Source organism: Caenorhabditis briggsae (assembly GCF_000004555.2).
Source record: "Caenorhabditis briggsae complete genome, chrI, whole genome shotgun sequence".
Taxonomy (NCBI): domain Eukaryota; kingdom Metazoa; phylum Nematoda; class Chromadorea; order Rhabditida; family Rhabditidae; genus Caenorhabditis; species Caenorhabditis briggsae.
In genome coordinates, this window is record NC_013489.2 from 3964389 (window position 1) to 3979035 (window position 14647).

The 14647-nt window shown below is 37.6% G+C and overlaps 4 protein-coding genes across 4 annotated transcripts; 1 reads left to right on the forward strand and 3 right to left on the reverse strand.

Moving 5' to 3' along the window:
- Positions 1–2831: 2831 nt before the first annotated feature.
- On the forward strand, positions 2832–6466 carry Cbr-ccb-2 (the record flags this gene model as incomplete). The annotated part of the gene is made up of 6 exons (XM_002639550.1): positions 2832–2897; positions 2942–3037; positions 3083–3205; positions 3389–3958; positions 6134–6265; positions 6353–6466. The coding sequence occupies 6 exons, from the start codon at positions 2832–2834 to the stop codon at positions 6464–6466; spliced, it is 1101 nt and encodes a 366-aa protein (XP_002639596.1).
- Positions 6467–7329: 863 nt separating this feature from the next.
- Positions 7330–8212, reverse strand: CBG04233 (the record flags this gene model as incomplete). Its single annotated transcript, XM_002639549.1, has 6 exons — positions 7330–7497; positions 7543–7641; positions 7689–7813; positions 7860–7961; positions 8009–8082; positions 8142–8212. 6 exons carry the CDS (start codon positions 8210–8212, stop codon positions 7330–7332), a joined length of 639 nt encoding a protein of 212 aa, XP_002639595.1.
- Positions 8213–8796: 584 nt separating this feature from the next.
- Positions 8797–10359, reverse strand: CBG04232 (the record flags this gene model as incomplete). Its single annotated transcript, XM_045243394.1, has 4 exons — positions 8797–8886; positions 8992–9204; positions 9253–10050; positions 10261–10359. 4 exons carry the CDS (start codon positions 10357–10359, stop codon positions 8797–8799), a joined length of 1200 nt encoding a protein of 399 aa, XP_045092617.1.
- A 2286-nt stretch (positions 10360–12645) lies between these two features.
- Positions 12646–13065, reverse strand: CBG04231 (the record flags this gene model as incomplete). Its single annotated transcript, XM_002639547.2, has 2 exons — positions 12646–12810; positions 12976–13065. The coding sequence occupies 2 exons, from the start codon at positions 13063–13065 to the stop codon at positions 12646–12648; spliced, it is 255 nt and encodes an 84-aa protein (XP_002639593.2).
- Between the last annotated feature and the right edge of the window lie 1582 nt (positions 13066–14647).

The window sequence follows — 14647 nt, forward strand, 5'->3', positions numbered from 1 at the left end:
AGCTCTTTATGAATCATTGCGTCTGCTGCTCATTCAGACTACTACTGCTCTGTCTCACTCTTTTTCTTCATTACCAAACAGAAACACAGAATAAACAAATGTGACATTGATACCTCTCCCCCTCTCTATCTTTAAAAAAAAAGCGCTTCTGGTGACCCCGAAAGACAGGCGGTCCCGTCTTGTGTGGGACCGTATCGAAATCTGATACCTCGCCCCGTACATTTTCCCGACGAACGGACCTGTGTCAAATGACCATAATACCCTCTATTTCTCTTCTTGTGTTTATTTGATCCGAAAGGACGAGGATAATGGATTATTCGAGGGACCTGGTGGAATGGATAGTGGAAAAGAAGGGACAAGAGGATCATGATGGATTGACAACTTATGATGTATACTGATTAGGTAATTTAGTGGACCGGAAACGGAAGAAGAGCTGAGAGTGTTTGTATTTATGGTCAAGTAGAGGAAGAAATCGAATCGGAAGATTTGAATATGTTTATATTGGAAAATTAATTACAACAAGAACACATGAAACCGATTGTTTGCAAAGGAAAATAACGATGAAATATTCAAAAATTGTAGAATAGCTGATTTAGAAGAGCCAATGTAATTTCTAATTGCCGTTAACACTATGATAGAATAACATCCCTAGTTTTCAACTTTGAACCCATATATCTCGATTCCTGTGAATAATATCAAAAAGTTAGTAACTAACAAAATATTTTTGATATTATGAAAAACATTTTGTCAGTTGACCACTTTTTAATATATTTTACAGAAAATGAGCTATATCAAAGTTGACGATTTGGGGCGTTAGATTTTTCTTTAAATTTCGCAATTCAAATTTTCAATTTTTAAGTTTTTGTAAGATAACCTGAATTACCTAATCTAGTTGTAATCTCATTAGCGAAAAGTAAAGAATGGCGTAACCTTTTTCTCAGATGTTTATCAAAGAAAATATCGACGAGATTGCGACGGGTGAGAATGAGATTAGGTCGATCGTTGGGTGGTAATTGAGGTGGTAATTCAAAAGATTTATAAAAGTATTAAATAACGCAGTTGGAGAGACAAAATGAGAAAATTTGAAAGTAGACAAATAAGAACAAGCAGTCAAAGGTTTAATGTCATCGCTGAACAAAAACTATTGTCAATAGAGGAAGATTATATAATGAGGAGCGAATTCATTTGGAGCAGAAGACTTAGCTCATTGTACATTTCAAGAAAATATCATAGAAAAAAAGGAAGACAATTTTGATTAGAACTCGGATTTCTTATTGAAAAGTTTGTTGGTTCAGTGAATTTCCCAAACTCTACAGTAGTGACTAAGCAAACTTAAAAGGTTCCACTCTAGTTGTATTTCAATTTTAACTTTTTCAACATGAGCTTTTCAGCCGTTTTTGGGCAATTCATACCAGAACCCGTTACAAGGCGACAGCCGAGGACTCTATGCTTGACAGTTCAAACTTCATCATCAGCAAAACGAATCTTATGAGGCTCTCAGGTGGAACACCATCTGAACTCTAAGTAGTGACAAATGAGTGGTTGCCATCGCAATTGTTTTGAGATCTGAAGCTAATTAACATGTCAAATAATGAGGGAGCTCGTGGAGAACACTTCATAGGTGGCAGACCGAGGAGAAAGAATGCAATTATATATTTGAATCACTCTCCCTCATGTCGGACCTTTGAGAGAGAAGAGGACATCTTTCGGGGGGGACATGCACAATGCTAATTGCGACCCAGATGGTGATGTCTTACGCATTCAAACAGTCTCCGGCCCTCCTCTTCATACATACGCAGCTGTCTGTGTCACGCAAGAGGGAAGAAGGAGAAACCGATTTGAATTTCGCACCACCACCGCCACACCCTATCTCATCATTTTCGGGGTGTAGGTATAAGGAAAACATGAAGACTTAAATTGAAAAAAGAAAGAATTCATATCTTGATTTTGTTGTAACAACTCATGTTGGGGGTGATGGTTCAAGGAAACTTGACAAGATGGTAATCTCTTTGAAGAGATGAGAGGGTAAACGGAGATGTCCAATTTTGAATGTGAAACGAAATGAGAAAGATGGAGATGAGATCATTTCTAATCGAGACGACAGCAGACCCAATGGCGGTTTTTGAAATTTATTCAGAAGGCGAACGGGTGAAACTGAGGGATGTGGAGAATCGACAGTGAGTTGTGGTTCAAAGGGAAGAACATTTAAAATTGAACTCGATTGTGAAAAGGCCCATGTGACCTCAAAATATGTGTTATGAAGCTACGAATGGCAGATGATCAGATGGAAGTCACCTTTTTTCCTAATTGATTGCCCTCTTTCCTTCATTTGCCCTGGGCTTGTTCCAGAACGAAACACCTGTCGGTTACCATAAAATAAGCCCCCCCCCCTTTTCCTCAATCTCATCTGCTGTCTATCATTTTTCTTTTGAACGTGACACCTGGGCAAATGCCGGAAAAGAGGTCCGATGGATCTGGTATCCAATCAAGCAGAAGCCGGTCCCGGAAAAAAAATTTACCGACTAACGAACCGAATCGCAATTCGATTTGAACCCAGAAAGAGGACCAAAAAGAATATGGGGGAATATGGTTAGGAGAAATAAGAAACAAACGAACCTTTGTTTAGTTTTGGTGTGCATCTTTTCACTGATTGTAAGCGTCGAGCCGCGCTCGTCGAAGACGCTCATATATCTTCACACGCGCATTCCCAGAGGATACATTTTTCGAGGTAAGTACCAAAAAGATGGATATTTCTCAATCCATAGAGAATCCAACATCCGATTTCTATTCTGAATTCTATAGGACCAACAAGCTTTTTTCAGATTTCAAAAATGCATAGCGTGGCAAGAGAAAATCTACAAGCCTATCTCCATTCATACAAATTATCTTCTAATGAGGTTTCCTATATTCTTGAATTTCTTGATTTGAACCCTTTTTTCAGCCTGGAATAAAATTAATGCACAATTCTCAGAAGGATGATCAACACAAGAAAGACGTAGAGCATTTTTCAGCTTTGAGAGCATTGCAACATGCGAAGGTTAGATTAAAGTTTATTTTCAAAACTCCCTGACCTGAATTTTAGAGAAAACATGTAGCGTTTGCGGTACAAGCAATGAGGGATTACGACGGGAGTTTGGATGAAAAGAGCCCATTGAAAGACCACACAATATCGTTTCAGACCAATGATTTTATTCATATTCATGCGGTGAGTAAAAGTTTTTCTTTAATATTCAATGGAAGTAATCGGAGTGAGCAGGTGGAAAGGAATTCAGAACTTTCGTAGACGTTAGGTTCTAATCTTTAGGATTGCTACTAATGAGTTTGCTTCAGAGCTGGAGCACTTTGTTGTTTGTTCAGATTCTGTTCAAAAAAACACTAATTGCTTCAGAAATTCAACTCTGATTGGTGGATTGGTCGAATCGTAAGGTCTCACAGCAACTTTGGTTTTGTTCCAACTGCTCGACGTCTGGCTAACTACATGGTATCAGATGAGGATCCAACTACAGTAACCGCATCTCAAAGCACATCCGAACATCCGGGACAGGATAGATCGAGAAGTATTTGGGAACCAAAATGCCCATACAAAGTTGTTCCTTCAAGTCGACCCATTATTCTTCTCGGGCCAACACTCCAGCATTCTCGACTAACACAGTTATTGCATTTGGCTTTAAGAGAAGAAATTTTGAAATACTTTGGAAAGAAGATCAAATATGTGAAATCAGATATTGGAAGTGGACAACAAACCGGTGATCGGAAAGGAGCAAGATGGTTACGTGGATTGAGAGATTCTGAATATGATAGAGGACAAGATGAAAACCAAGAAGTGGAATTAATAATGAGAATGACATCGAGATTGCATCTTTTGTTGGTTGATTCACCACATATTCATACTCCAGATGACGTTCAACATTTGCCATTGTCACCGATATTTTTTCTTATCAGAGTGTCTGATAATAAGGTAAGGCCATTGATTTGATACCATGGGATTGTGTTCTTGGGTCAATTGTGATAGTGGTGAGGATTGTTAACTGAAATAGGGACTCCGACTGAGGATTCTTATTGAATTAAAGTGTTCGAAAAGTTTTCTATTTTCCAAAAAGTGTTTCGGAAAATTCCAAAACAAATCAGAAATTTTCGAACCCCCCCCCTTTTTTTGCAAAATGTTCACTCTAAACGACATTTTTCGGGAGTTTGGGATTGTTTCCGTAACAATATTAGGAATATAGAAAATTAGGAATATAACAAGTAGTGATTTTCAAAAGTTTTAATTTTGGGAAAAATATTCAGAAAGTGTTAATATTTCTGTTATATTTGTTGAAAAAACACGTTGCTCCCAAAAACTTAACGGTGCATTTTTTGGGAGATTCAAAAGATTCACGTGGCTCACAAAATTTTTTGAAATTTCAGTACTTTGATGTGAAAATTAAAACTTTTGAAATTCACTACTTGTTATATATGTATTAGGTTGTTCGGAAAGTTTTTTTTAGCGTCAGATTCATTCGATATAAAAAAGGTCAAAACGATGTCAGATAAATTGAAGATAATGACCATTGTTATCAGTGACTATCTGCCAACGTCCCACCAAATTGTGGATGCCTTCCTTCCAGAACTCCGGTCACAGCGAGTTCAAAATCAGGTCAACCCATTTTTGACATCATGCTTTGAAGTAAATTTTTTTTCAATCAAGATGTCGGTAGAAATGGCTGGATAGGCGGTAGTCAGACAGTACAAGGTTTGGACTATACTGTAGATAAGACAGAACCGTTTAGCCGTATCCAGTGAGATCGGTCTTCGTTCTCCTTCCCGCATGAGGTTGCGAATTTCGATTTTGAAAATGAGTCTTTGTGTTTCTCTCCAATGGAGATCCACATGGAGTCTGAGTTATGTCACCTGACAAAAATAGGTATCGGTCATAAAAGTGACACCATTATCTGGCAGCTCCCAATACTCCACTCCTTGGTAGACATCCATGCCGAAAACATTCCATTTTTAACGTTAGTTTCACGTTTCGGGACATCTGGTGGTTGAGTGCCTTGGTCAACCCCTTTGTATTGTTGTTTATAGTAATCATACATTACCCATTTATCGCCACTAGTAATGATTTAACTTCAACATTCATGTGTGCAACGCAGGATGAGAAGATTCAAACAGGTGCCCACACATGAAACAAAGTTGCTTTGAGCGAAAAGGTGTGATTCATATTTTCCCACTTTTTTTACTTTGCCGAGAGTTCCCAATTTATGGCTTTTTGATGAAAGGCTTGCCACGGATGAACTTGATATATCCCGCACAGTTTGAGACGGGTCCCTTTCAATCCCGGTTTTTAATGCGTCCAAATCTGAGCCCGTATGCTTTTTTGGAGGGGGATTTCGTCCAACGAGAATTTTCATTTTTCAAATTGATGAATCCAGGTTGTGAAGTTTGTTCGAAAGGGTGCATCTTCGTTGTTAACCTCCACAAATTGGTGATTGATTTCAGTTGATCTGAGGTCAGATAGAAATACAAATAAAATGGTAGTCCAAAAATGGAAATTATTAGAGGCGAAAACAGTGGGCATATCTCACTGCACGAAAAGAGGAGAATGATCTCCGTTGGGGTGTAGACACTATTAGACCTCACTAGCATACTGATAAAACGACAACTTCGTCGCTTTTATCCCCTCCAAGAAAACGAAGTTTGAAAACAACATATCAAAAGTGAAAAGGACTTTCCGAACAAAACAATACACCAGGTCATGACCTAAAAAATCTAGGTCACGGCCCAAAAAATCCAGATAACGGCCTAAAAAATTAAGTCATGACCTAAAAAATCCAGGTCATGACCTAAAAAATCAAGGTAATGACCCAAAAAATCTAGGTCACTACCTAAAAAATCTAGGCCACAACCTAAAAAAATCCAGATCATGACCCAAAAAATCTAGACCATGACCTAAAAAATCCAGGTCACGACCCAAAAATCCAGATCACGACCTAAAAAATCTAGGTCATGACCTAAAAATCTAGGTCACGACCTAAAAAATCTAGGTCATAACATAAAAAATGTAGGTCATGACCCAAAAAGTTTTTTTGCTGGTTCGTCGATTCACTTCTCACGTTTAATTAAATTGCTATTCTACTGAATCAATATTTTTCAGATATTGGCAAAACTGCTCCGTAACACAGGAACAACCCGAATGGCGGCTGAAATCGAAGTTGCAAATGTTCTGAAGACTATGAACGACGATAGAGTAGGTGGTCATGACGATGTACAGCTCATTGCGAGAGGAGTGAGTTAGAAAGTGTTGAAATGAGTGATAGCGAGGAGATAACAAAACATGAATTGAAATTAAGATGTTGACATAATTAACTTTCAGTTCGAAATGGTAATCGAGGAAAATGGATTAAAAGAAGCGACATGGAGAATAATCTCTTACCTGGAAAAATATATCCATGCTCTTCATTATCATTATAAGGACGAAGAGAAATAATTCAGAGAATGATGCTTTCTTGTAGAGGATATAAAATGTTTTAATTTTCAAATGACATCCAAGAAGAACACCTTGTCAAATCATTATCAAACCAAAGTCATCAAAGTGATTGTATGAGAGAGAAATGACACAAAAATAAAAGAATCAAAACGAAAAAAGATCCCATTTCTCTTCATCTTCTCCTCTTTGCTTCTCACACCTTTTTCATGGAATCTCTCTCGATACCACACTATTTTTCAGTTTCAACAGATGAGCGTATCTATCAAGTCCCTTTCTTCTTCTTTTTATTCTTGAACTTCAAAAGAATTTCGCCGACAAGGATACAAAAAATAATTGATTACTGTACATCCACCCATTTTTCTTATTTCTCTTCTATTTAATTTATTAATGGCTTTTTTTCGTTATCATCGGAACCCAGAGGTTGAATTCGATTGCTGATTACTGTTGTAAATGTTTTCTTTAAAAGTATCTAGTTAGACACTGACCAGTTCAGATCTTTTCAAAGTTCAAAACTTTTGCGGCTTTCTTTTTTCAGACCTTGTAGATGATTGCCTTCATGGCCTTCAGTATGTTTCCAAAATATAAAATTCAAGGAAACACTGTGATTTTCAGATATTTGAGATCCAGATTGACGGTTTGGGCAGCTTTTTATTACATCAAATATGATAATTTTTGGATTAGATAATGGTTAAGTAGACCAGAATCAAAGTAACCAAGAGCTCAAAAATAGCAACATTGAATTCATTTTCTAGGGATTTCTTTTTTTCGGATTTCAAAACTTCTGAAAAAAAATCTGAAGGCAAGTTCGGAATCGTTTTATTTAACATTAAATTTGAAAAAAAGCAACAAATTGAAAACGAAGATTAGAAAAAGGAATCGGATCTTCCTTGAATGTATGGACGAATGTGTGGAAGAGACTCAAACACTTGACAGAATGTGCGAAGTTTTTCGAAATGAGCCAGATAGAAACTATCATAGCATTGTTGGCAACGAGTCAAGAACTCAACGAGAGCAATATCAGCCCAGGTGTACTGTAAAAATTTCATAAGGGGTTTTCGTGATTACATTCCCCCTACCTGGTTTCCAGTCAAGAATTTTTGCTCGCCGAGCAACTCTTCATACTTTCGGAGAAGGGGGAACAAGGATTCTTCCTTGAACACGTTCCAGCATTCCTTCTGAAATGAAAGTAGTGGAAGAAATTTCCAAAAACCAAACAATCTACCCTAGCATCATAGTTTTTGGTGATAGTGGCTCTGAGAATTGGATTCATCGCAGTATTCAACTCTTCCAACTTCTGAATCACCTCATCGACCTTCTCCTGATCAACACTGGAACTTCCATAAAGTCCTGAAAACTTCAAAACTGACTCAAAACTATTTTCAAAAATACAGACCATATTGAAGAGCAATGTGTCTGCAGATGTCGATGACACCAATAATTGTTCTTGTTTCGTTGATTTTCATCACTGGCAATTTAGTATCGTCGTTGAATCCCGCTGGAATTTTTTCGAGTTTTTTGATTTCCTTACTTCTTAAAACAAACCCATTTTCCTTTTGGCCTTCCATTGAGCAAGCGTCAAACGAGTATCAGTAAACTTTCTGTGAGTGAAGACCAATCTGAAGTTAAACTTTGAAAAAAAATTTTTTGAAAGTCAATTCAATGAATCCAAACATACAGCAATCTTATGGTCTCAGCTCTCCCTCTTCCAGGAAGAGATATTAATTCAAGCTTTGTTGGAGCTGCCATCGTTATCTGAAAGTATTACAATAAAACATCATAGTTTTTGTAATAGAAGAGCTTCCTGTAATAGAAGAGCTTCCACACTGTCATGTATGAACTCAATTATTTCAGTTCCTATGAAAGATATCAAAATTTTGTCAACTGAAAACACTTCTGATGTTATGGTAAACAATTTATTAGTTGACAACTTTTTTATATCTTTGACGGGGACCGATATAAATTGGTGCAATGTTAAAAGTTAGAGACCCTTCTATTAGAATCTATACAGTAACTAAAATATCTAGAAAAGTGCACGAAAAAATATGTAAAGTCAAGCTGAAAACAGAAGAAAACAGTAGAGCTTTTCGTAAAGAGTATGGAAGTTAGGGGGCGCCGATTGAGGCGGCGCCTCAACGAGCAAACATGGGCTCAAGTGTCTCTGTGTGAAAGAAGTTAACCGAGCACGGGTAACAATACTAGGGATTAAAGAAGAGAAAAAAAGAAAGAAAGAATCATTCTACTACCATTTATTTATCAAAAATAAACACATAAATAATATTTCATTTGTTCTGATGGTTACGAGTGGTTCTCTATATATCGAATTCAATAGATTACTTCTCTTTCTCTTCCATCTCAATCAACTTCTTCACACCGTCATACATCTGTTTCACAGCTTGGTACTCCGAAAGTCCCAGACGAGCCTGTAAAAAAACAATTTTCATTTTTTCGAAAGTTATTTGTTTGTTTTAGGAACGGCAAAAGGAACACACTATTTCTTTTCTTTCTACTTTTTGTTTCCTATTTACCTTGTTGGAAATATCATAGACTCCGCCAACCGATTCCGAATGTTCTCCGTGAATTCCACGGACTTGGAGGTTAAGTTTCTCGCAGATTTCAATGAAGTCTTTGCGAGCAGCGAGTTTTGGTAGAGCAATGTGAACCGATGCACGGACGGTGGATCCGAGATTCGTTGGGCAGAAGGTCAACCATCCGAGACGATCGTCACGAGAGAATGGAACCTGAAATAGGATACATATATAAACTATCCTGATTGTTTAAGAACTAGCCTGCTTCTCAATTCCACGAACTCCCTTGATAAGTCTGTCCAAAACTTTTCCAACATCTGATCCTTCTTGCATGGAGATGATTCTCATGTGATCCTCCTCATTCACCCAGATCAAGAAGGTCTTGTCGTTGTTGTGGAAAATTCCACGTCCCTTTGGCCAGAAGTTGCAGGCGTTGGCATACTGAAGATGTCTGTCTCCCTCCTTGAACAAGAAGTGATCAGCAATCAATTGTTTTTGAGTGTCTTTGCTCATTCCATCCAATGGATAGTATTTTCCCTTGAGCTCCTTGTCCGAGTATTCAGAGAAAGCCTTCTTCACCTTTCCTTCCATCTCAAGATAGTTGTCTTGAGTCAGACATGGATTGAATGGATATCCTTTCAATGAACGTCCACAACGAATTCTAGTCGACTTTATGTATTTTCCTTTTGGATCCAATGGTGGGAACTCCTTTGTCTTTCCTTCTCCGAGATCAACTGGTGGTTGTTTTTGTTTTGGAGTAAATCCGTGGTACTCCTCAATAATCTTGTCGAAGAGTGGAGCGAAGAGAGTGTATGCTTCAGCATCTGGAGCATAAACTCCAACTCCAGCATCCAAATTATAAACTCCCGAACGGATGCAGTCGTAGAGAGTGGCTCCAAGATTAGTCTTCTTTGTCTTCAGTTTGTCGACGACATCCTTCGTCAGATGTTTCTTCAAAAGAGATTTGCACTTGGCTCCTTCTGGACCGTTCAGCTTAGCATAGGCCTCTTCGATCTTCTTGATGGTAGCAGAATCAACCTCAGACTTTGCTTGGATTTGCTGAAAATTCAAAAAAATATAAAATCTCCAATATTCAGATTTTCACCAAGGATTTCGGGGGCTCTTCCCTGAAGGAACTCCACCAAGCTACAAGTTGATCCCAATACTCCTGATAATATGAAAGATGATCGAATTAATCGAGTACTTTCAAGTATTATCGAGTAATGGAACCACTGCAGTGGTTGCTAATTCAGTGATTGCATTTCTTACCTGTGGAGTGAGGGTGTAGAGAGCAGATCCGGCTCCGAGAGCAGCGAGAACTCCAGCTACGTAACGCGAGTTGGTGGAACGGAGAAATTGCGATGCCATTTCGAGAGAGAGTTGATTGAGAGGAGAATTCGATTCTCCGTCGCGGAATAACCACTCTGCGATTTATAATCAACTCGTCAATATTTTAAACACGTGGAAATGAAGTAGAATTAACGTATTCATTAAAAAATCGATCACGCAGAAATTATGAAAAAATATCTGACGAAGAGGAACGCGGGAGACCGTAGTAGAAGGTCCCACAGCTACAGTAACCTAAAAATTTTTCGGGATTTAATATCTCGATTTTCATGCGTTTTCAGTCGAATTGTTTCACTATCTAATCAAATGACATTTTTTCCGACTTTTTTCCAAAAATCAGTTAATAACGAGGAAATAAATCTTGAAAATAAAAATATTTTTAGGTTACTGTAGTTGTCGTTGTGGGACCTTTTGTCACGGCCACAGGCGTTCCTCTTCCACAACCCTTTTTACAAGAATAATATTGTGAATGAGCTTGTTCTCAGGGAACACAATAACACTTGAATGCAGCTCTGAACAATTGGAAAAAACGAATATGAAAAGAAGTGAAAATTCTCGTTTCGAACCGCCCATTTTCTCGTTTGAAGGGATGAAAATCGGGGTAGTGGCTCGGAAGAGCAGAAGTAAACGTGCAAATGGAGGAAATCGTTCCCAAAAGTTGTTTGTATTTCGAAGAAAAAGACGAAAAGATAGTTTTGTAAACAGTTTGGTTTCGAAAGTTCTATTTTAATAATCTGATACTTTTCTCAGTTATGATACACATTTAATTACTCGGCGGAATGTCCATGATAATGTTAAAAGACAGTAATCTAAAATTTGGAATACCAATCTTGAGATAAGGTTCAAATAGGAATCATGAAGTACAAAACATAACATTCACAAGAAATTGAGTTTGAAAAATCATACTTGTCATCCGGGCCTTTGCCGGGCCTTCGCGGGCCCTGCCATAACTTCTTTCAGAATCAATTTTTTCGAACCAACTCAATCAGATATGATAGAGCTCCACGAGTACTACAAAACGGTATCATTTAGAATACTGTACCGTGTCTATGAACAGAGTTACAGAGGAAAAGGAACAAAAAGAGTAGGCCCGGCCCGGGCTTGCCGGGCCCTGCGAGAAAAGTCACTTTATGATCTGTAACTTTGTTCATAGTAAAGATATAGTATTCCAAATAATACCTTTTTGTAGTACTCGTAGAGCTCTATCATATCTGATTTACATGGTTCAAAAATATTGATTCTGAAAGAAATTATGGCAGGGCCCGCCAAGGCCCGGCAAAGGCCCGGATTACAAGTATGCGAAAAATGATTCCTGTAGATCCAGATAAAAGTGGGACGTGAGAAAGAGGAAAAAATCTAAAAATGACGTTCGAATTGACCGCCCGAAACGTTATCATCCATCGGTTGCCTCCTCTCGTCAGGCCGCCTCTTTCTTTTTTTCGCATTACACAAGAGAACTTTCGGTCACATAAACAAGATGCCGCCCGTTCAAACAATCAACAAAAACACAAAACTGATTTATCGTTAATTCAATACAAATTCAATTAGCCCCATTAAATATGTACAGTACCGCTCAAAAGAATTTTAAATTTACTTAATTTCAACTGGAATTATTATTTTAGTACAAAAAATGGAGCTGTGAAAGAGAAGCACCGGAGGCTGTTGCCAAATGTTCCACAACGACAACTACAGTAACCTAAAATTATTATTCATTTTTCGAATTCATTTTGTAGTCTTAAGCAGTGAAAAACGAGAAAATGAATCCGGAAAATAGAAACAATTTCGACTCTTGTCGGTTATTTCGGTCTTTAGAATTTTTTAAAAAATGAAAGAAATTTAGGGGACACTTTGGATACCGCCCTCGTAAGACTAAAAGCTGAAAATTAATATAGATATTTAAAAGTTTTCTAATTGTAAGGGCGAAAAAGTTCTAAGAACCAAAACAAAAATCTAACAAAGGACCAAAAAAAGTTTCAAGAATCAAAATAACCGAAAAGAGCCAAAATTTCTAGTTTACTGTGGTTGTCGCTGTGGGACCTTCGATCACGGCCACCGGCGTTTCTCTTCCACGGCTCCGGTTTTTTGGATAAATTCGTACAGAATAATTGACAACTACAAAATCGAATATATTTTTGCTTTGGAATGCCTGAACACTTTCATACCAATATAATACAATATATTCTTTCAGGCACCTAAAGATGGTTAATTTTGAACTGAAAATATGACAATCGGTACAGTATAAAATCTCTTCATTTATAACAACATAGTACAAAGTAGACAAATAAAACAATTTCGAAATAAATTGATTTAGATGCGATTTGTGAGTTCTGCTCTCACTTCATGTTCTCTTCCTCTAATGAAACAGAACCACACGGCATGACAGTAAGAAGGTAGAATCAGGAAAATGTAAAGAAGAATGTTTAGACAAACGTAGCTGGTGCATCCACGGGATTTGAAGAAAACAGCCAATGGCTGAAATTAGTTTTAGGTTGAGAACTCTACTGTTTTACAGTCTCATTGTGGTTTAGTTTCAAATAAATACACTTCTGATTATATAAATGAGCTTTTAACAAAATGGATTCATCCAAGAATCACAGCATGTTTCATATTCTAAAAAAGAAAATTTGTCATTCTTACCGGAAGAAAAATGAGCAAGATAACCATGATGAGACGGTCGTTATCAGTCTCAATGTATCCATTCTTCGTGTCAACCGACACCACAGTCATTCTCGAATTTTGAGAGAAATTTGTTCAATTTGGATGTCAGAAAAAAAAGCGATGTCGATTTGACGAGTGGCTCAGTCACTCTCTAAATATCTACATTTTTTCGTTCCATTATTTGCTATTGTCTGATGACATTACTCCGCCTACTTTAGTCTTTTTTTGTGTTCCTTTACTATTTTCTCCCCGAGCTATTTACCAAGTTCAAAATGTCTTCTTACAAGTTGTTTGTTTCTAGGGAACATTGACAGAAAATTTTCTCCTTGAAGGAAGAGTTGGAAAAATTGAAAATATTTATGATTTTTGGTGTCGATGCCCCAAACAGTAAGAGATCGTAAACCAGTTTCTGGAAGAAATTCTGGAACTTTTGACTTTTTAGAGCTCTTGAGGGATCGTGATGAAACTTGCTAATGCCAGTTGGACACCGAATTTAATACTAAGATGGTCCTTATACGAGCTAGAACACTGAAGAAGCAAACGAATTTTTTTTTCTGAAATTAGGACAACAGAGAATGGTATAACAGACAATAGCTAATGAGCGAAAAGTAACGCATAACAATCCAGTATTAGTCCAAGCGTTTGCATAGAACATGAGTATTTGCCCAAAATCACTATTTCAAATACCGTATTCGTAATTCTGCGTATTTTTTCGTTCTGGACCCTCTGAATTGGTTTTTTGTCTAGATTTGGAAAAATTTATACATTTCTTTGCTTTATTTATTACATTCCGGATTACGAGATTTTTTTCCCTGGATTCCGGCTTCAAGATTTCAAAAGTTTTTCTGAATTGTGGTTTAATCGTGAAGTCTGAATTGCCAAACCGTATGATTTTTTTAAAGGCGCAACGACTGATTTGTAATTGCGCTGCGTGACAAACAAAACGGCAGTTTGCGCCTTTAAAACCGTAGTTGGATGAGCTCAAAAACATACTTGTAACGGGCCGGGCCGAGCTTTTTCCGGAATTTCGGAGGCCCGGCCCGGCGGGCCCGTCATTTCACTAGTTTCGAAATTTTCAAAAAACACATAAGGGTGGACCCTTATGTGATTTTTTTCGACAAAAAAAATTTTTTTTCGAGTTTTTCGATCTGTTTTGATCAGACAGACAAACAATCCGAAATACGGAAAAAAAATGGAAAAAATTATATTGAGAGCTCAAAATTTGACTCAAAAATACAGAATTTTTGACACCGGGCCTTCCGGGCCGGGCCCGGGTCTTGAAAATTTCCTCAGGCCCGGGCCCGGGCCCGGAATTTTACAAGTATGCTCAAAAACCATGTTTTGCAGGTTTTTTTTTCAGTTTTTCTTTCAATATGTCCTTTCCTTTAGGGGTTTATTCACCAAAATGTAGAAAAATTCGGAGAAATGGAGAAAATTTCGCAAAACCGCGGAGAATGAACCAATCTCGCTGAAATTTCGGAGAAAATCGGAGAAAATTATAGAGAGCATATTCACAAAATTTTGGGTCAAAATATCCACGTTGACCATTTTGTCTGAAATTCCAGCCAAAACTTCAAAGTTAATTTTGCGACCCCAAATTTTGTGAATATGCTCTCTATAATTTTCTCCGAAATTTCAGCTAGATTGGTTC